The sequence below is a fragment of the Cetorhinus maximus genome, chromosome 19 (assembly GCF_964194155.1).
Source record: "Cetorhinus maximus chromosome 19, sCetMax3.hap1.1, whole genome shotgun sequence".
In the NCBI taxonomy this organism is placed as follows: domain Eukaryota; kingdom Metazoa; phylum Chordata; class Chondrichthyes; order Lamniformes; family Cetorhinidae; genus Cetorhinus; species Cetorhinus maximus.
The window spans coordinates 46,905,770-46,926,829 of record NC_135897.1 but is presented as its reverse complement, the minus strand read 5'-3'; the positions used below and the strand labels follow the sequence as shown (position 1 = coordinate 46,926,829).

Below are 21,060 nucleotides of genomic sequence, written 5' to 3'. Positions count from 1 at the left end.
CTTCTGGTGATGATTCCCTCCTGTAAAGAATCATCTATGCTTACATGAGCCTGCTCCTCAGCTGTGTAGAGGTTCCCTTTTTTCCTCAGAGACCCTCCCCACACAAGTTCATGACACCATATTCCCAAGTGTATGGCTTGAACAGAATGACCAGCGAGACAAGTTTCTTCTGATAATTCACAATTACTTTACTGAATCACCCACAACCCCACAGTACAAAACCCAAAATTTAAAACAACCCATTCCCAGTACCCGACACAAAGTCACTACGACTCGGTTAAAACTTACAAAAACACAGGCAAAACGCCACGTCCTGTCCTGAAACCTTAAGGGAAAAAGCCCTCAGACCAATATCACCAAGATATGGCTGAAACAAGTTACAAGGTACCGGCAAAAAAAAGTTTTCACCCCAAACCTTCACAAAACCCTCAGACCAATATCACTACGATTTGGCTGAAAATCACAATCCTGAACATGGCTGGTCTGTCCAGTGTTGACCGTAGGCCTGAGTCAAGGTGACCAAACTCGACCCTTCTTCTGACTGCAGTGCCAAACCCTTTGCTCTTGTCCTTTTTATGATGATCCTTATGGAAATATCATGAACAGATTTCCTGGTTAATGCTTAGCAACTTCTTTGATCCTTCAAGTCTGTTTCAGACAGACCTACTCAGTGCTGATGTTGTTTCCACAACTGAAAACAAGGAATCCCACCAAGGGTGAAGTATCCCTTGCTCCAAAGCTGACCTTTATGGGAAAGGTTTCTCTCCTTCTGTGACAGGAGTGAATAGATGTTGTCTGGAGCCATTTGGTTGTAACAATGGCCTCCTTCATTTCTTAATTAGATTACATGATGGTGGTTATCCTGTATTCACTGCTGTGATGTCTTAAATTCCAGTTCTTTTAATAGTATCAGTTCTGTTGTGATGTTGGAATGTCTGAGATTAACCCCCGCCCCACAATGTAGCCTGCCTCGGTGTGTTTTATTTTGAGGCTGGGCTTTCATTCACAGTACTTGTGTCTATGGGGGTATTGGGGTTCTTTCATCACATTTTATACAGCCCAGTCGCAGGAGATTCTGATCCCACAGCTGGTCTGCCATTGCCGCCCTCTCCTCTTCCTCCTCCATGTCATGTCCATTTAACCTGGACTGGGCCGCCGCCTCCTGCTTCATCTTCCTGATTGCCATCTGCCTCATAGGGCCGGCTTCTGTCCCCTCTGGTTGTAGGTCCCTCTGCTGTGCCATATTGTGGAACACGTAGCACACAATGGCTATTCTGAAGACTTTGCAGGGAATACTGTAATGATCCTCCAGACTGGTCAAGGCACATAGAGCACATCTTCAAGATGCCAATAGCCTCCTCAATTGTTCTGTGGGTCAGTACATGGCTGTTGCACTGCCTTTTGGGCTGTGTGTGTGGCTACCTAAAGGGGGTTATCAGCCACTTCCTTAAGGGGTACCCTTGTCCCCCAGAAGCTAATCATGGACGTATGTTGGGGTCTGATAAAGCTAAGGCAACTATGGCTTCTTCAGAATGAAAGAATTATGGCAGCTTCTAGGATAACGTGCACATACATGCAGGAATACCCTGGTGTGATCACACACCACCTGCACATTCAGGAAGTGGAAGGATTTCCTGTTAATGAAGGTGTCCAGCTGATTATTAGTTGCCTTTATGGAGACGTTGGTGCAGTAGATAGCTCCCATTGCTTGAGGGAAATCTGTTATTTCCGCAAAGTCCCTCTGCTTCTGCGTCACCACATCCGTTGGAAAGTTAATGTGTTCCCCCACCCAAGCAAAGAGAGCATCAGTGACTGCCTTGATAGAGCTGTGGGCGGCTGACTGTGAGATACCGCAGCGGTTTGCAGCAGACCCCTGGAATAAGCTGGCAGCATAAACATTTAGAGCCACTGTGACTTAAAGTGCCATTGGCAGGGCATCTGCAGACTGTGGCGCCAGATTTTGTTGCACCATGGCACATATCTTTGTTACCATTCCTCAGAATGATCTCAGCCTTCTTCGGCACTGGTTTTCTGTTATATTCAGAAATGATTTTTAGAATCTGTGTACCCTTACCTCAGGGTGAAAGCTTGTGGTAATCCCCCTCCTCTTCCTCCTGCCTGGTGCGTGCTGTGCTGCCTCCAACTCCTTGTACCTGCCCTCTGATGTCACATTGCAGCTGCTCACCTGCCTCCATGGCCTGAATGCGCTGGTACCAGCCCCACTTCAGTTTGTTTGGTACAATGCGCGCACACATTCTTAACTGACACGCTCTCCTTTCTCCCTTCTGGATGTCCGTGTCAGGAGGGCTGAAGAGGTAAGCCCTTCCAAGGCTACAGGCCCCATCCTCCAACTTCCTTGGGTGTCAGCTACGCACCTGCGTTTGGAATGGGTTGACTTTCTGTGGCACCCCTTTAAAGTTTTTGCACTCTCCAAAGACCTTGCGCTAGCTTTACAATTTTTACACAAAGCCATAAGTCACACAAGTCTGGCTCTGGCAATGCCAGTGACGAAAATTGCTCCTGCTTGCAGTCAGCTGCACGTTTTAAAATGTGCTGTCGCTTCTGCGAAACGCGCGTGTGTGAAATCCATCTCGTCCCTGTTCCCCTGTCCCCCAGGGAAAAAATGATTTGTGCCAGATGTGGTGGCAGGACTTCCAGATTCGGGGCCCTGGCTCCTTTTCAATAAGGCACGGAGTCATTTCAACTCCACAAAAATCCAGGCCCACGTCAGCATTTAATAACGGGTTGGATAGGTGCTGGAAGGGAAGCGGTATGAGACCAGGGCAGGCGCATACTCGAGAGTGAAAAATAAACATAAACACTGACTGCTTGTGTCAAAGAGCCTGTTTTTGTGTTATCATTTTCTATGTAATTCTAAAGAAGATATATTAAACAGACTCTTTGTACATTCTTACTCATATCATCTGTGAGGAAAAACATCCCTTTTCTACGTTCTTTTTTTGGAACAGGAATCAAACATTCGGCTCCTTGGTGATTTGGCCCCTATGGTGATTTTTCATGAAAAACATTCCAGTCAAGTCAAATTTTAGATTGAACTAATGCAAAGACTTTTTTTTCCCCCCCAGAGTGACTCATGTTGAAACTGCACCAGGATCTGTTCAGCTAATAATATCTCGGTGGCTAACTATAAAGAGACAAATTCCTGCAGCCAGTTCCAGGTCCAGGATACTATAGTCACCTATCTCCAGTTTCCCTGTGTTTATATCATGAGAGTTTTATTCCAGTTTCTGAGGAACCACCAGGAATCCAATGTCACTGTGGGAAAGAATGGTCTATTATGTGGAAATGAAACCTGGATATCCTCTGTGATGGAAGAATGTGTACAGAATCTGTGGGAATTCTGGAGTGCAGTTCTTGGACTTGCCTCGATTTGCTGTTTTCTTTTTGCTTCTCTACCGTAAGTATTTACAAAAGCATAAACTTTTGTTTATGTGTGTTTTAATCTCATTTTTATGATTCATTTTCTAATATTCTAAAAGCATGTTAGACCCATTTTACACTGATTTGATTGTAGAAGTTGGAGGAGCATACTTATTACAGAAAAGCTATTTGTTGCTATGGTGCCATTAGCTAATGTAAAATAATGAATAGCTCCCACTAGTACAAAAAGATACTGTAAATCTTCTATGTGCTTTAAGGTTAAATGATTTTTGAAGGAACTGAAAGAATACCTACAAAGTTACCTTTGCATCAATATCTGTAATTGTTAAGTATTTTTAATGGTCAGAATTTAATGCTTAGGTAAGCGTAATTTATACAGTGTTCATTTAGTAATAGACCTTGTGGTGTTGCTGCTGTTCAGAAGCTGATAAACACATAGCTAGAAAGACCTTTTTCTGTGTCTCTTCTGAGCTGAGCTTCCATCTGGCCATGTTGTTTGAAATACTGGCATTTTACTCAGTTCCTCACAAATAGCTGGGCTGTGGAACATATTGCTGCAAACAGCTAGTGTAAGAATCATAGAATGGCTACAGTACAGAAGGAGGCCGTTCAGCTTGTGTCCGTGCTGGCTGTCTGCAAGAGCAACTTAGCTAGTCTCACCTTTTTCCCCGTAGCCCTGCAACTTTTTTCTCTTCAGATTATTATCCAATTCCCTTTTGAAAGCCACAATTGAATCTACTGCCACGAGTGTTGGAGAGTGCATTCCAAATCCTAACCACTTGCTGCTTAAAAAGTTTTTCCTAATGTTGCCTCTGGTTCTTTTGCCAGTCATCTTAAATTGGTAACAAAAACAGAATTACCTGGAAAAACTCAGCAGGTCTGGCAGCATCGGTGGAGAAGAAAAGAGTTGACGTTTCAAGTCCTCATGACCCTTCAGCAGAACTGAGTAATATTAGGAGAGGGGTGAAATATATCTTATCTTAAATTGGTGTCCTCTGGTACTCGATCCTGCCACCAATGGGAACAATTCCTCACTATCTGCTCTGTTCAGAACCTGCATTATTTTGAACGCCTCTATCAGACCTCGTCTCAGCCTCTCTAAGGGAATCTATCCATGTGTCTGATCCCTGGAACCATTCTCAGAAATCTTTCCTGCACCCTCTTCTCACTCTTGCTAAAATGCCCAGAATTGGACACAATACTCCAGTTGAGGCTGAACCAGTGTTTTATAAATGTTCACCATAAGTTCCTTGCTTTTGTACATTATGCCTCTACTTAGGAAGCCCAAGATCCTATATGTCTTGCTAACCGCTTTCTCACCCTGCCCTGCCACCTTCAATGATTTGTGCGCATATACCCCCCAGATCTTTCTGCACCTCCTTTGGCATTGTATCCCTTCTTTTATATTGCCTTTCCTCATTCTTCCTACCAGAATTCTTCTCACGCTTCTTTGCATTAAATTTTATCTGCCACGTGTCTCCCATTCCACCTGCATGTCTATGTCCTCTTGAAGTCCATCAGTATTCTCCTCACAGTTCATAATGTATCCAAGTTTTGTACCATTTGCAAAATTTGAAATTATGCCCTGCACATCCAAGTCAAGGTATTAATTTAAATTAAAAAAAACAGTGGGGAAATGTGAGTTTGTCCACTTTGGCAGGAAGAATAGAAAAATATTATTTAAATGGAGAGAGACTGCAAAAATCTGTGGCGCAGAGGGATCTGGGTGACCAGGTACATGAATCACATGGACTGTACATGTTCTGGGGTGGTGGTGGAATAGTGGTATTGTCACTGGACTAGTATTCCGGAGACCCAGGGTAATGCTCTGGTGACCCAGGTTCGAGTTCCACTGCGGCAGATGGTGAAATTTGAATTAAAAGTCTGATGACCACAAAACCAATGTTGATTGTTGTAAAAACCCATCTGGTTCACTAATGTCCTTTTGGGAAGGAAATCTGCTGTCCTTACCTGGTCTGGCCTACATGTGACTCCAGATCCACAGCAATGTGGTTGACTCTTAAATGCCCTCTGGACAAGGGCAATTAGAGATGGGCAATAAATGCTGGCCTAGCCAATGACGCCCACGTCCCATGAACAAATAAAAAAAAAGCTAGCCTGCAGGTACAAGTGATTGGGAAGGCAAATGGAATGTTAATGTTTATTGCAATTGAAATGGAGTATAAAAGTAGGGAAGTGTTGCCACAGCTGTACTGTGCCTCAGTGAGACCGCATCTGAGTACTGCGTACAGTTTTGTTCTCCTTACTTCAGGAGGGATATACTTGCAGTAGAAGCAGTTCAGAGAAGGTTCACACAGCTGATTTCCTGGAGGAATTGTTATGCCCTCTGGAAGTTTCCAATGGAGCTCAATGCCAGCTTGAAGAACAGTACCTTGTCATTCAGTTAGGTATTTACAGTCTTCCGGACTCAACGTTTCAGACCGTAATCTCTTTGCTCATGTTTTGTTTTTATTTGTAGGTTGATTTTACTGTCTTGTTTTTCTCTTTCTTTGCTTTGGGTCGGCTGCTGTTCATCTTTCTGCCATTCACACCTCTTCAAGACACTGTATCTTTTATTTTATATTGCCTTTCCTCTTTCTTCCTATCAAAATCTATCACTTTACACTTCTCTGCATTAAAATTCATTTGCCATGTGTTCCCCTATTCCACCAGCCTGTCTCTGTCCTCTTGAAGTCCATCGCTATCCTCCTCACAGTTCCTTTGTTTCTTTCCTTGTCCCATTACCCTTCCCTTTGGCCCTAAACCACTCAACTCTTTTTATCATTTAATTTATCTTGTCTTCCACCCTATCACAGTTCTCTTTTGTCCTTTACTTAAAACCTATTATGTTTCTAACTCTTCCTAGTTCTGATGAGGGGTCACAGACCTGAAACGTTAACAAATGATGGGTGCAGGGGGGCTGTAAATGGTAACAGAAAAATCATTGCCAGCACCTACTGGAAACCAACATCCTTTATAAGCCTACTGACACATGAACTGGGACATGTCAATTTCTTTTATTTAAACATTTTATGCACATTTTAAATCCCTCATGAAACCTCATCCCGCCCGTGGATGAGGTTTCATGTTTTTTCTGAAGGCCGCCTGGGTTCTTCGTCTGCCTGCCAACCTTAAGGTTGGACGGGCAGGTCCATTAATTGGTTTAGTTACTTTTTTAAAGGCCTTAAGTGGCCATTGACAGTTCGATGGGTGCGCAGCCGAGTCGGCTGCGTGCCTGCCGAGCTGAAATTTAAATGACGCGGGGTGACGTCGGGACGCACGCCAGACATCACCCCGCATCGTTTTACGCATCGGTAAGCAGTCCCCGCCCCTGCCCCCACTCGCCGACCGGAAGATGCAACCCTATATCTTCTTGACAGAACCTACCTACATTTTGAACAGTCAGTCAGTGGGCCAGATACAGAGGCTTCGCTGGCTGGATTGTGGCCCATGGGCTGTATGTTGGACAAGCCTGTTCCACCAGATCTTAACAGCAGAGAAAGCTCTCTTCATTCCACTCATTAATTTTTCAGTATTCTTCCAAATAACAACTAAACACAATAAATTTCTGATACTTTACAGAACATTGATACATGGAGAAAAAAGAATTAGAGAAGCTGAATAATTAGGGTAAATGCCCAAGGCCTTTGTTGGGTGCAAATTGTGCCTCATCAAAGGCATTGGGTTAAATTTGTGAGGGAGCTAGGATTTGTCGCATCACAGTTCATAAAAAGCCTTTTTGTAGGAATTTGTATATGTGCCAATTAGTGCAACAAATGTAAAACTGAGTAACTAGAATTTTTTTCTTTTTGTGCAGGGGAGATGAGAAGTATACAAACCCTGTTTATGTTGGTCTGTGTGCCAGCTTTGACCACAGATGGCTTGCCTCTGTTTATATTGATTGTTCCTTCAACTCATTGATGAGTTTCCTAGCACAAGAAAGATTCAGAACCATTAATTATAATGCTGTCCAGGACATCATTGCGTACCAGTTGTAGTTTAACAGTCATCTATATTATCCACTTCACCAGAAGAACTGTTCCTGATCACACCAGGGACTGGCATAGCCATCACTCTGATGGATTTGTCTGATTTAATCAGGCCATATTATGGTTAATTCTGACACTATTGCCAGAGTGTGCCCCACTAATGAATTTCTGCAATGAATTTGTTTTACCCTAAGGTTGTAAGAGTCTGCATGAAATCGGGCAGCCCTTGTGTATTAGAAGTCTAATTTGATTCAAGCTTTGCTTCTGGAAGCAACACGAACTGAGAATAAATATTCCAAATGATTGCTTAAAGTGAGGTGATTCATCCATTTAGATATATGTTAGAAGAATGAGCCAGAAATCTTAACCCACTTAAGGCCGTGTATTGCATTTCATCTGAGTTGAAGAATTCTGATAAAAGAACCTTTTAAGTTTTTTTTTCCTTAGCATGCGGGCATTGTTGGCAAGGCCATGTATATTTCCCATCTTTAGTCTCCCAGAGAAGGTGATGGGGGGGCTGATGCCGTTGTCACACCCAGTAAAAGGCATGTCATATTCATAATTTTAAACATGTACTGTGCTCGTATAGAAGCTTCTGGAGCTGCCTTTATTTATTTTAAATTGGACACTGATGAACTATTAAGATGGCTGCCAAGACGGGGTTAGGTTACCTTGGCAACTTCAACAAGCTTCTGGAAAGTTTCAGATTGAATCATAATGAGTGAGGCTCTCTCCCTTGAATGGATATGCCTAGACAGCACACCTTTGTGGAATTCACACCTATTATTCAAAGCTTACTCCAGAACACTGCATCAGTGGACTCCGAGACCCTATGGCCTGGATTTTTGCAACGAGAGAGAGCTTCTCCATCATTGCAAAAATGCCATAATCCAGAAGTGGAGCCCCAAAACACAGCACCTACCATTTTCACGGGGTTAGGAATGGGCGGGATTCACGCATGCGCATTTCGCAAAGGCAGCCACCCATAGAAATCAGCAACTGCCTCCACTGATGTGTGATTTTGGTGTGAGAGGTCTCTGAAACACATTACACATAGTAGGAGCAGGTCTGAACTGAATCTGTGGATTCATTTGGATAGCCATGGTACCCATTTGGAGAGGTAAGAGTACCCCTTTGGATATGGTCCTGGGAAACCTTTGAGGGTATATCAGGTATCCTTTGTGAGAGGTCAGATGCCCTTTGGGATTGCTCAAAGAAGGCATGAATTTGTGTAAAAAGTGCATAAGATCATTAAAGCTCAAAAATGACTATCCAAAAGTGTCAAAATGAACTGTCAGAGAGCTGTCAAGATATTTAAAACTCTTGCTCTTTAACTCTTTGAACTAAAACTGCCTGGAGAGTTTGAAAAAATGATTGCTTACTATTTCACTCTGTCTGTTGACATAAGCGTTAGTTTTACCATTACTGGATTTGTGCTACATGACTGAGTTTGCAACTGTCCATTATCATAGTAGGGTGCCTGCCATTTCACAGTCTGATTGACAGCTCCAAGTTGTTATGGACTCTTTGAAGTGGGATGGATTCCAAAGCTTCTTTTTATGGGATTATGCAATTGAATGGGATGTTTGTTGTTATAAGGGATAATGTAATTGAAGAAATGTAAATATAGTAAATGGGTTTTTGTGAATGTGTTTTTTAAAAAAAAATAAAGTCTGCAGTAGACACTTGGAACTATTTTGTTTAGTCTCAGCATGGGTCCTGAGGTATGCCCATGATGGATACTGGGTGAATTGGCATGGTAGATATAAGAGCAAAGGGTAGTAGGTGGGGGGACATGGATTGGCATGGGTTGGCACTAAGCTGGCATAGGGGCTATAAAGGATCATGGGGGTGGGCAGAAGGGCATATGTTGGCATGGAGGGTATGAAGGGCCATGGGGTGGTTGGCAAGGTGGCATGGGTTGGCATGGATGAGGCATGGGGACTGTGTCAAGGGGGTGAGGGATGGAGGGCTGTTTAAAACTTTGATACAGTGCCGGAGCACCAAGCCTGCCGCCCAGCTCGCCTCCACACCCAGCATCCTCTGCACTTGTTCCAGTGTTGCCCAGCCCGATTCCCAGGGAACCCTGCCATCCCAGAACGAAAATCCGAAGTTCTGGGACACTTTCTCCCTGGTCGTGTTTGGGGAGCCGGGAAAATACCTGACTCTACACTCCCAATCTGGGAGCAAAAGTCCTCACATTTATTAATGTTACTTTCATTTGCCACTTAGCTTCCCAGTTTGCAAGTTTCATAATTACTTCTTTTTCTATTATGTTGCACTCGCTATACTCCCCAAATATGCAAATTTTGATTTTGGAGTTACTTATTCCCAAGTCCAAATCATTAATGCAAATTATGAATAACAGTGGCTATAGCATTGATCTTTGTGGAGCACTGCTTTTTACCTCCAACCTGAATAACTACCCTTTATCCTGACTTTCTACTTTACTGTTCATGTTTTAGCCAATTTGCTATCCACTCCACTGTTTTCCTGCTGACTCCACATGCACTAACATTTGCCATGAGCATTCCACAGGATACCTTTATAAAAGGCCTTTTGAAAATCCAAGTACATGACATCTAATACATTACCTTTATCTACACTTGCCATTACCTCTTCAAAGAATTTTATTGGTTGGTTAAGCAGGACCTAATCTTTCGAAACCAAGCTGATTTTTTTATTTTTTCTCTTTCTTCTGTCACTTCTTTTAATCTTTCCTATTGCCAATGCTAACCTGATCGGTCTGTAGTTCCTGGGTTTTGTCCTATATCCCTTTTCATACATAGGAACAGCATCAGCTGTCTGCCCATCCTCTGGCCATATACTTTCTTTTATGAAATGTATCTTCTTAGTTTCTTGAGTATGTGTAAATGCATACCATCCAGACCTGGGGCCTTAGTCTCTTTAAATTTTGCTAACTTGTCAGTTATTTTTTTATTTCTATCCTAACTCTATTATTATTATTCTCTTTAAGCTCATTCTCTAGTGGAGTGTTGATATTGTTATCATTAGTAAACACTGAGGCAAAGCAGTTATTCAATACTTCTGCCGTTTCTATGTCATTACCTGCAGGTGTATCTTGCTCATCCTTTAGTGACCCTGTCCTTACTTCAGTTTTCATTTTGTTACTTATGGGCCAAATTTTAACTCTGGAAGCGGGTACATTTTGAATGAGTTAAAATCTAACCCTGTGGCTGGAATTTAATGCCCCACTCCAGCAGTGGGCTGGAAGATGTGAGGGTGGCATAACAGGGCAGGAAGGTGTGGCATGGAGACCCCAACTCCCCCAGTTAAATCCAAGTGGGAAGGGTCAAGGATGGCCTTCATGCCCAAAAGCCTCTGATTGGCCGGCAGCTCTTGGAGGCAGGACATCCTCCCGACACCAGAAAATTACCCCTGGTGGAGCCGGGAACCCTGACAGTAGCCAGCGGGCTGACTAAGTGAGATTTAATCCCAACAGGGCTCCTGGAAGTGGCCGAGGCTGGATTGCTGGGCCCACTGGCACAACCAGTAAATTCCGCCCATGTGTCTGTAGAGCACTTATTTCTTTTTATATTCCTTGAAGATTTGATATTGTAATTTTACTTTGCCTTCCTTTGTCTCTTTCAGTATCAAAGTATTTCTTGTATGTCTTTTTTTGATTCAGTTTTCCCTTTAGCTCTTCATTCATTCATGGTACCTCACAATTAGCTCTGTTCCCGTGCAACCAACTCTGTCCCTCTCTCTGGTCAGTGTCTGTGGCTGAACCAGGAAGTTTACAACTTTGGTGTCATATTTGACACCGAGATGAGCATCCAACCACATTTCCACAGTGTCTCTAAGACCACCTATTTCAACCTCCGCAATATCGCCTTTTGCCTGCCTTGGCTCATCTGCCACTGAAATTCATCTTTTGTTACCAGACTGGGCATGACGATTCTGATGGGCACCTTACTGGCCTCCTACAAACCATAAACCTGAGCTCATCTAAAACCCTGCTGCCCGTGTTCTAAATTGCACCAAGTCCCATTCGCCCATCACCCCTGTGCTCACTGACCTATACTGGCTCCAACTCTAAACAACACTTCAGTTTTAAAATTTTCATCCTTATTTTCAGATCCCTCCATGACCTGGCTCCTCTCTATCTCTGTAATTTTCGCTAGCCCTTATAACCCACTGAGATATCTGTGTTCCTCCAATTCTGGTCTCTTGAGCATCCTCGCATTTAATCACTCCACCAGTTGTGGCCGTGCCTTCCACTGCCTAGGCCCCAACCTCTGGAATTCACTCCCTAAACCTCTCTACCCCTCAACCTTTCATTTCTCCTTTTAGATATTCCTTAAAACCATGGCTTTTTGACCAAACTTTTGGTTATCTGGCCTAACATCTCCTTATGGCATATCTTGTTTTATAACACTTCTGTGAAGCGCCTTGGGATTTTTTTATTTTGTAAAAGGCACCATAAAAATACAAATTGTTGTTTCTTGTTTTTGGCTTTTGGTGAAATGCATTTCTCTTGAACTCTATTGATTACCCTTATTAAGATTTTCCACTGTTTTTTTCAAGTTATGCTCCTTGTTTACTTTCTTCGGCTCCACCCTCATTTCCTTGTAGTTTGCTCCTTTCTAATCTATTAGGCCTTGTCCTATTTATGTCACTCAGTCCTAACCTTGAAACTTACTATGTTGTGATCACTACTGCTAATATGCTCACCTACTCTTATTTTTCCTATCTGGCCAGAATTTTCTGGCTGGTGATGAGGCAGAGTGGGAGTGGGTGGGCGCGGACCCAATTACCGCTGGTGATCGGGTCTGTGCCACCATTTTGCACCCGTACTTCACGACTCCATGCATAGTGGGAGTGGGCTGGTGCGCTCAGCCTGCCGGGTCCAATGGCGACCCGTATAAAGGAAAGCCTGGTGCCTGGGCGAAGGGCTCTGCAGAGGGGCAATGCAGGTGGTGATGCAAGTCTGGAGGGTAGTCCATTGGGGCAGGCCAGGCCAGAGGGTGTGGCAGGGGGCCAGCGTGCCCCTCGTTTTTCTGATGACTGTCTTGCTGCCCTCCACGAGGAGGTGGCAGCATGGCGGGAGGTGCTGGTCCCCCAGGATGGAAGGAGGAGGCCCCCCCCCACATGACGAAACGTGCCTGGGAGGAGGTGGTGAGCTCCTGCGATGTGGTGCGGCGTGCCTGGATCGAGTGCCGCAAGTGCTTCAATGATTTGTTGCGCTCTAGAAGGGTGAGGACAATGTTGGCATTGGTCACTTAACCCAGCAGGTCAGCTTTCCCCACTGCTGCTCTCTCCCCCCCCCTCCCCACCAAGTTTGAGCGTAGTGACTGCATTGAATCATTGATGGCATGTGTCCTTCGCTGGGCGGGCCAACAGATATTGCCCATGCCAAGGTCACCCTGAGAGGGGGGTGAAGAGATGGGTTCTGCACCCGCAGCATGTGGTACACTGAGTCCCACATTATTGTTTTGGGGGCAACCTGGAGGAGCTGCACCTAGGCGCAGTGCTTGAACTGCAGGACATGTCCAGGTCAGGGTGATGAGATGCTGGGAGGGGAGCTTCAAGGTGGTGTGGCAACGAACCATCTACTGCCCTCTGCACTCCATGTGCTTGCGCCTCCTTCCAATGGAAGGATATACCGTGTGGTGCCTAATGTGATGTAGGCAGCATCTGGCCAAGGTGGGGGTGGTGGGGTTTGGGGAACAAGCCTAGCACCTTTGTGTGAGTGTTCGGCACCCGGGATGCTTTGCTTTGAATTGGAACACCCTTGTCTTTTTTTTTGCTTAAGTTTCTTTGCCTGTGATATTAAATTCAGACATGTCACCATGGCTGAGGGTGCCTCTTTTCTTCTGCATGTGTATGGTTTCCAAAAATGTTACGAGTGTATTGTGGGACATTCAGCTTTATTAACAAGGCCCTTAGATACTCTTCCTAACCTGGCAGATTTTGCACTCAGGTATCAAGTATGGAGCCTACAGCCCTGGCTTGACCTGGAGGTCCATCTGTGTTGTGCTAGCTGAAGGTTCATTGGATTAAAGCCTCCTGGATGTCCCTGCCTCCCTGCAGTATGCCCGGGTCAGCGTTTACCACCTCAGCATTTTCCTGTGCATGCTTATCCTCAGAATCACTGCTGGACTCATCGTGTGCAGCCGCAGACACTGCGTCGACGTCTTCATTGTCCACTGCGTCCCCTCTTTGCAGCGCAAGATTGTGGAGAGCGCAGTATGCAACCACTATCACTGAGACATGATCTGGAGGGTACTGGAGTGTGCCCCCGGAGTGGTCCAGGCATCAGAAGCGCATCTTGAGAAGACCAATGGTTCTCTCCACCACGGCCCTTGTGGAGGCTCCTATTCTACCACTGCTCAGCTTCTGTTCTTGGATGGCAAGAGGCGTCATGAGCCACCTTCTGAGGGGATAGCCCTTGTTACCCAGCAGCCATCCATCCAGTCGGGCTGGAGCACTGAAGAGCCTCGGCACCTGGGAGTGTCTGAGGATGTAGGCATCATGGGAGCTGCCTGGGTACCTTGCACAGACTCGTAGGGCTGAATTTTCTGGCTGACGTGGGTGGCGGAGCCCGCACGTCAGTGCTTAAAATGTCGCGCGAGCATCCCGACGTCAGTGAGCGGCATCGCGATGTTTAGGTCGGCGGGCGCGCTATGCAGCGCGACGCGTGCCCGCCATTAATTAAAGGCCTTGTTAAGGCCATTAAGTCACCACTTGATGAGGATTTTGAGGAGCCCGTGCGAACTTCGGCTCGGCGCACAGGCCCAACAGGCAGGCGGGTAAGTGATTTTTTTAACAAACTTCATCCAGTGGCGGGATGAGGTTTGATATCGGGTTAAAAGAAGTTTAATAAAGTTTTTCTGTACTTCATTAACATGTCCCATCTCGTGTGACATTTTCACATGAGGGGGACATGTTAATGATTTTTTTATTGTTCTATTTTTAATCTTTTACAGCCTTTCAGCGATCTCCCTGAGGCACCACTTAGCCTCAGGGAGATGTGCGCTCTTTCATGCGCATGTGTGAAAGAGTGCACTCTCGCAGTTGTGGGATCCACCCGCCTGCCGGTCAAGGGCAAAATTCAGCCTGTAGAATCAGCAGCTTGTGATCACACACTATCTGCACGTTCATGGAGTGGAAGCCCTTCCTGTTGACAAAGGCACCGGGCTCACCTGCTGGCGCCTTGATGGCCACATGTGTGCAGTCTATTGCACCCTGGATGCGGGGGAAGCCAGCAATGGCCGCTGTGTCTGGCTTGTCTGGTCCCAGCGGTAGTGGATGAAGGTCAATGCACGCCTGAACAGAGCGTCTGTGACCGGCTTGACACAAGTGTGGACAGCTGATTGGGAGACACTGCAAAGATCACCCACCAACCTCTGGAAGGAGCCAGAGGCATAGAAGTTGAGGACAGCTGTGACCTTCAGAGCCACTGGCATGGGGTGTCCACCCACACAGTTCGCGGAGATCTCAGGCCCAATCATCTGACAGATATAGTTGACCGTCTCCCTTGAGAGATGGAACCTCCTTCGGCACTGCACCTCAGACATATTGAGGTAGCTGCTTTGCCGCCTGTAAACCCTGGCAGCAGGATAGTGGCATCTTTTGTGGCCCCTTCCGCCTTAGACTACCTCTTGGCCCTGCGCCCCTTGTGCCTGCCTCTGACCTCCCAAAGGTGGCTCCCCTGGAGGCTGAATGTGCACTCCTGGCCTCCTCCCTCTTCTAGCCCTCCCTTCCTCCACAGATGAGGTGCCTCCAGTGGACAGTTCAGCTGCCATTCCCGGGCTAAGGGAAGGCTTCCTGAAAACGGCAGGCCCGAAAAAGATTCCTCACTGCAGTGTGCTGACCTGAAGGTTAAGAGTCCAGACAAAGCAGCTGGTGTGCGCTTTGAAGTATTGCAGATCACACAGGCAAGTTTAAAAAAACTTTGAAAAATCAATACTTGAGAGAGCACACTCACAACCCCAATCAGCCCTCTTATCCTGCCCTTGGGTGAGGTTTATACAAATGTGTCCTGCCCGTGCACCGACCCAAAGGTTGCAAGGGCGCCAAAAAATCTGCGTCGTTTGGTGAGTCAAGGGCCTTAAGTGGCCCGTTAATTAATGGCGGGCATGCATCGAATATCATCGCGCACCTGCCCAACGAAATATTACGATGGCGCGCGGTAACGTCGGAACACTCGCCCGATGTCATCGCTTGTCATTTTACACGCGGACGTGTGGGGCCTGCCCCCGCAGGCCAACAGGAAAATATTGCCCTGTGTTCTGGTTCATTACCCAGCACAAGATCCAGCAACAATTGTTTTCTGGTTGGACTTCCTATGTACTAACTGAAGATTTAGAGTGAGTCATGACCGCCCTTGCCCCAGTGGATTACTGAATAGGAAAATATACTGCAGGATGCAGATTAGAGCTTTACAAACTAAATGCTCTCAATCAAAAGTTGATGTTAGCAGGGATGACGATGGTTGTACAATTGACCTCCGTGTTCTGGCTGGTCATTCAGGGTTCCCACTCCTGATTTGTTTTCCAATAAACCTTACAGGAATGAAAATGTCTGGATATCTGGTGAAGACTGGATTGAACTTCGCATTGACGTCTCCCATATTGGAAAATATACTCACAGATATTGCTTGGTTTATGCACTGTGCCCTGAAGCATTTGTCCCCATTTTCAGGAGATATAAGATCAAAAAAATTGGAGGAGAAAAATAAATACTAATTAATTAAATATTGCTGTATATATAAACTCAGTATGTATGTACATAGAGCTCATTGCATCACTCTCGTTCACTTCTTTCACCCTCCATTCATCTGTATGATGGGGTAAAGTTTAAAAGTTTTGTTGCTTACAGATTAAAAGCTGGTCAGAAATTATAAAATATAAAGTGATTACTTATACAAAGTCTGAGTGAACTTATGAAATTATTAATGTAAGAAGAAATTTGGACAAATGATCTATTGAAAAGGCATTGCACCATTTTGTTTTAAGAAGCGGCTCCAAGTCTGTTTAGGGGTATTGTTAACAATTGAACAGGGAAGATGTGTATTTTTTAAAAAGTCACAAAACCATAATTGTATTAATGCAATTTGATTTCTTTTTTAGCCAAATGTATGTGGCTTACAAGAATGAGAAGGTTGACCATGCACTGTCAGTGGGGTTTCTGCTTTGTTGGGTCTGTGGTGACATCACCAATTTTATTGGCTGCTACTTGACCAATCAGCTGCTTATTCAGGTAAGGTAAACACTTTGCACCACTACGTTGTTTCTCATATTTACTATGTTCAGCATTGATTTTTGATTTCATGTTACAAATGTTAAAAATGTCAATAGCTAAAGAATGTCCATGAAGCAGCCTCTTATTGTACTTTATGACAAATTCAGTTTTCCCATTTTCTTTACATTGTAAGCATTCAACAAAATAAACTAAAGAATACTAATGAGTAACTTTGTGATGGAACTGATTAAATCTACCAGAGCTAAGTGATTACTCCAGAGTGCTTCTGTAGTTTTGTCAGTACAACCAAACGCTAGATTATCTCAATGACTCAATAAGTACCCAATATCTCAATAAGTAAGTACCCAAATGAGGTCTTTCACCATCAATGCTTAAATAACAGGATTCAAAAATGAACAAGAATAGACTAAAAAGGATATTTAACTTCCAAACAATGTTTTCAAGTTTCCTTTTTTTCTAATGGGTGCACTACATTCCAAACTTTCCTGTTTTCCCCGTCTTTCCATTCTGACAGGACTGCATACCTCTTGACGATGAGCAGCATGCCTCTTGTGAATGAGCAGGAAGAAAACCTGCTCTCAACTGTTCCTCCAAAGCTATATTTTAGCAACTGCAAGGATCTGCCTCAGAGCAGCCTAGTGAATACACACATCTCCCTTGCTCTTTTTTCTTATTGCCTCCCTAGGAAGAAGCACCTGGCCTCCATTGTGCGCTTATCCATAGTGACACGGCTGAGGGCTTGATGGAGATAAGGAAATGCATCTCCATGGTGTTGCACCATACTACAACCAGTGTTCGTAGTTGATAGGGATAGTTAATAGCTGATGCATGGGGCAGGATTTTCCCTTCGTCGGGTGGGCCCGGGAGTGGCCGAGATACGGACCGCCGACTACGATTGGGCCCCGACCGCGAATTCATGCTGGCTGGCCAATTAACGGCCAACCAGCCTGAAAGGTGCGCTGAAACGCTCAGCGCTTCTGGGGTGGGGGCGGGAGGAGGATGAGCGCAGAAGTCTGAGCATGTGCAGGGGTACACGTGCTGACAGCTCCCTGAGGGCACAGAGCTGCCTCGGAGCTGAAGATTTGGACAAAGGAAAGTAAAGATTTAATAAATGATATAAACATGTCCCCACATGTGACTCAGTCATGTGAAGAGGGACATGTTAAAAATGAAGTGAAAATATTTTTTTTGCATTTTTTACTCGCCATTGGAAACCTCATCCAGCCCGTGGATGAGGTTTCATTAAAAATGCAAAAGTTGCCTGGCTGACTCGCCCGCCCACCAACCGAATGGTTAAGCGGGCAGCGAAAAATACAATTTAATTAATTGCTTAAGGGCCTAAAAGGTCTCTTAATTGTCGGTCGGCACACTGCCGACTCTCGCGCGTGCCCGCCGACCGAAAGATCAAGAGTGCGCGCTGACATCGGGACACTCTCCTGACGTCATTGCACGTGATTTTATGCCCGATCGGGTCAGGTGCACGCCTGCCCAACGAATGTAAACCCCTGCCCATAGTGTCCGTGTTGATAGGGACTACAGTCTAATCAAACTATGATATTGACTTCTGAAATAGATTTTTACATTTATTGTACTTAATGCAGCATTATTAGAGGTAACCTTTCAATGCTATTTACAAATGTCCCAATTAATCAAATATCCATTTACACATTTATAATGAAAAAATGACATTGATACTGCTGCAATGAAATTTCCTGCTGCACTCTAATATTCTTGAAGGCACAATTTGTTCGATTTTACTTCAGGCAGTTACAAATGCTATAATTTTAAGCTGGTAGAAAATAGTTGCACTGCTGAAGTTATCTGAGCTGTTTAAATGATTAGTGAGAATCTCTGCAGAACTCTTTTTTTCCCTGCTTATTCATCATTAAATGACATTGGCGCAAAGAGCATTTTCTCAAATTGTACCATGCTAGTAGTTGCCAGTGTAATGAGTCCTAGCTACGATTTTTTTTATTATGTCATTTCCATATCAAAATTGTATGAGCATTTGATTTCATGTGGAACAAAGTACAAGTTTTCTTTCAGTATCGTTTCTGAGCCATTTTGAAGTTTGCAATTAGAATATTAACAAGTTAGGTGTCCAGCACATGAACTTCTTGAATTTTTTTGATTCCTTTCTGTGCCTCATCATACAAATACAACTTTTTAATATTACACATTTGGTTATTATTCAGCATTGAAAGAATGCATGTTGTCTGTGAGCAGCACAAGTGGGCTCTGAACAACTCGGAAAAACCGTTAAGTTGAAAACATAATTGAAATCGCAGAATTGTTATGGCACGCAAGGAGGCCGTTTGGTCTGCATTTCTATTCCAATAATCACCTTGAATGTCTCGATTGAACCTGCCTCCACCACACTTCCAGGCAGTGCATTCCAGACCCGAACCATTCGCTGTGTGAAAAGGTTTTTCCCACATCACATTTGTTTCCTTTGCAAATCATTTTGAACCTGTGGCCTCTCATTCTCGATCCTTTTATGTGTGAGAACAGTTTCTCCTATCTACTCTACTCTATGCAGCCCCCTCATGATTTTGAACACCTCTATCAAATCTCCTCTCAGCCTTCCCCTCCCCAAGAACAGCCCCAACCTCTCCAATCTATCTTCATAACTGAAACTGAAGTTTCTCATCCCTGGAACCATTCTTGTAAACCTCTTCTGCACTATCTCCAACACTTTCACATTCCTCCTACAGGTGTGGCACCCAGAACTGTATACAATACTCCAGCTGAGGCTAACTAGTGTTTTATATAAGCTCAGCATAATCTCCTCCCTGCTCTTGTACTCTGTGCCCCTATTAATAAAGCACAAGATACTGTATGCATTATTAACTGCTCTCTCCACCTATCCTGCCACCTTCAAAGATCTATGCACATATACACCCAGGTCCCTTTGCTCCTGCACACCCTTAAGAATTGTACCCCTTATTTTATATTGTCTCTCCATGTTCTTCCTACCGAAATGCATCAAGTAACTGAAAATGGATCAGCTGTTAGACTGATACCTGAGACCGGATATTGAGTGATGTTGCTAAGGATTATATTTCAGATCTCAGTCACCTCTTTTCGCTACTTAGTTAATAATGAAAAGCACCCTTGCTGACTGTAAAATATGCTACCGGAGGAATGTTTTGTGTGCAACTAGACAACTGTGGTTTACTCAAAACGAACTGAGGGAATATTTTAAACAATATTTGTAGATTGGCAGCTAGGATCTGAATGTGTGGCGCAGACTTAGGACATGCATTGCATAATACCCATTCGAAAGGTTTGGATAAACATGTGCTTCCATAGAATCGTTACAGCACAGAAGAAGGCCATTCTGCCCACCATGTCCATGTGGTGGCTCTCCTAAGGAGCAATTCCATGTTCCACATTATTTTCTTAGTTCATAAAATAGGCCTGGGGATTAGTTTGAATGGTGTTTTTTGTATTTAATTGTGATTGCGACGTACCCTTCATTTTATCATGGGATCTCACTGTGTCTCTTAAACCCAGCTGTCATTCACTAGTTCCATGATTCATTTACAGATAAGACATGGACATGGTATGAGTATCTATTTCTATAACTAATGTTCCCAAAGGTATTTCTGCAACAATTGCTTAGAATGTATAGCAAAGAAAAAAGGCTATTTGCTCAACTGGTCCTTGTTGATGTTTATGCTCCACAGGAGCTTCCCCTGCTCCTATTCATCTAACCCTATCAGAAGAACATTGGTTTCTTTTCACCCTTAAGTATTTATCATGCTTCCCAATAAAGGTATATTTTCCTTGAATTGAAGCTCTGTAACCTGGAACTTGCCCTCTGACTGACCACTAGAGTTCACATGTTGCTCTCTATCCCACTGAGCAGTCTACACCAACACCCCACTGACCCAGATCGACTCCGACACCCAACAGATCCAGCATCATACGTCAGTAACAGTGGGCTGAATTTTATGTGCCCCCGGCGGGAGTGTTTCCCACAGTGGGGGCATGTAAAATGGAGGAGGGGTAGCCCGTAAAATTGGTGGGTGCCATCCCACCACTTTCCCGCCCACTCCTGAGTTCAACCCCTTAATACGGAGGGCAGGTGGGCACTGAAATCAGCAGCCCACTTGCCATATTTAAATGAACAATTAAAGTGGAATTAGGCTTGTTATCAAGCCAACCGACCCTGACATTATGCTGTCCACGTCATAAAACATTTGGCGTGGCCAGCAGGGTGGGAGTGGGAAGCCCAATTTTTTTTTTTTACCTCAGTGCTTTAAAGGATGGGGAAGGAAGGGGAGGGGGGTTCGCTCTTCAGGGAATGGCCCCCTTAGGTTGAATCCCTCCTTCCTTTTCTTACCCGCCCGCTCCCTCCCTTCAACTCCCCCACTACCCCTCTCCTTAATCTACCAAAACCCTCTTGGCCCAAGACCTCAGACTTACTTGCTCCGGG

The 21,060-nt window shown here is 44.6% G+C and overlaps 1 protein-coding gene across 1 annotated transcript in view; it reads left to right on the top strand.

Moving 5' to 3' along the window:
• Positions 1–21,060, top strand: part of LOC144694189 (lysosomal amino acid transporter 1 homolog) — a 58,920-nt gene that overhangs the window by 23,099 nt on the left and 14,761 nt on the right. The window contains exons 3-4 of the mRNA XM_078564545.1: positions 3,087–3,418; positions 16,487–16,616. Coding sequence (XP_078420671.1) covers positions 3,228–3,418; positions 16,487–16,616 — 321 coding nt within the window. The 5' untranslated portion in view covers positions 3,087–3,227. The remainder of the gene's footprint in view (positions 1–3,086; positions 3,419–16,486; positions 16,617–21,060) is intronic.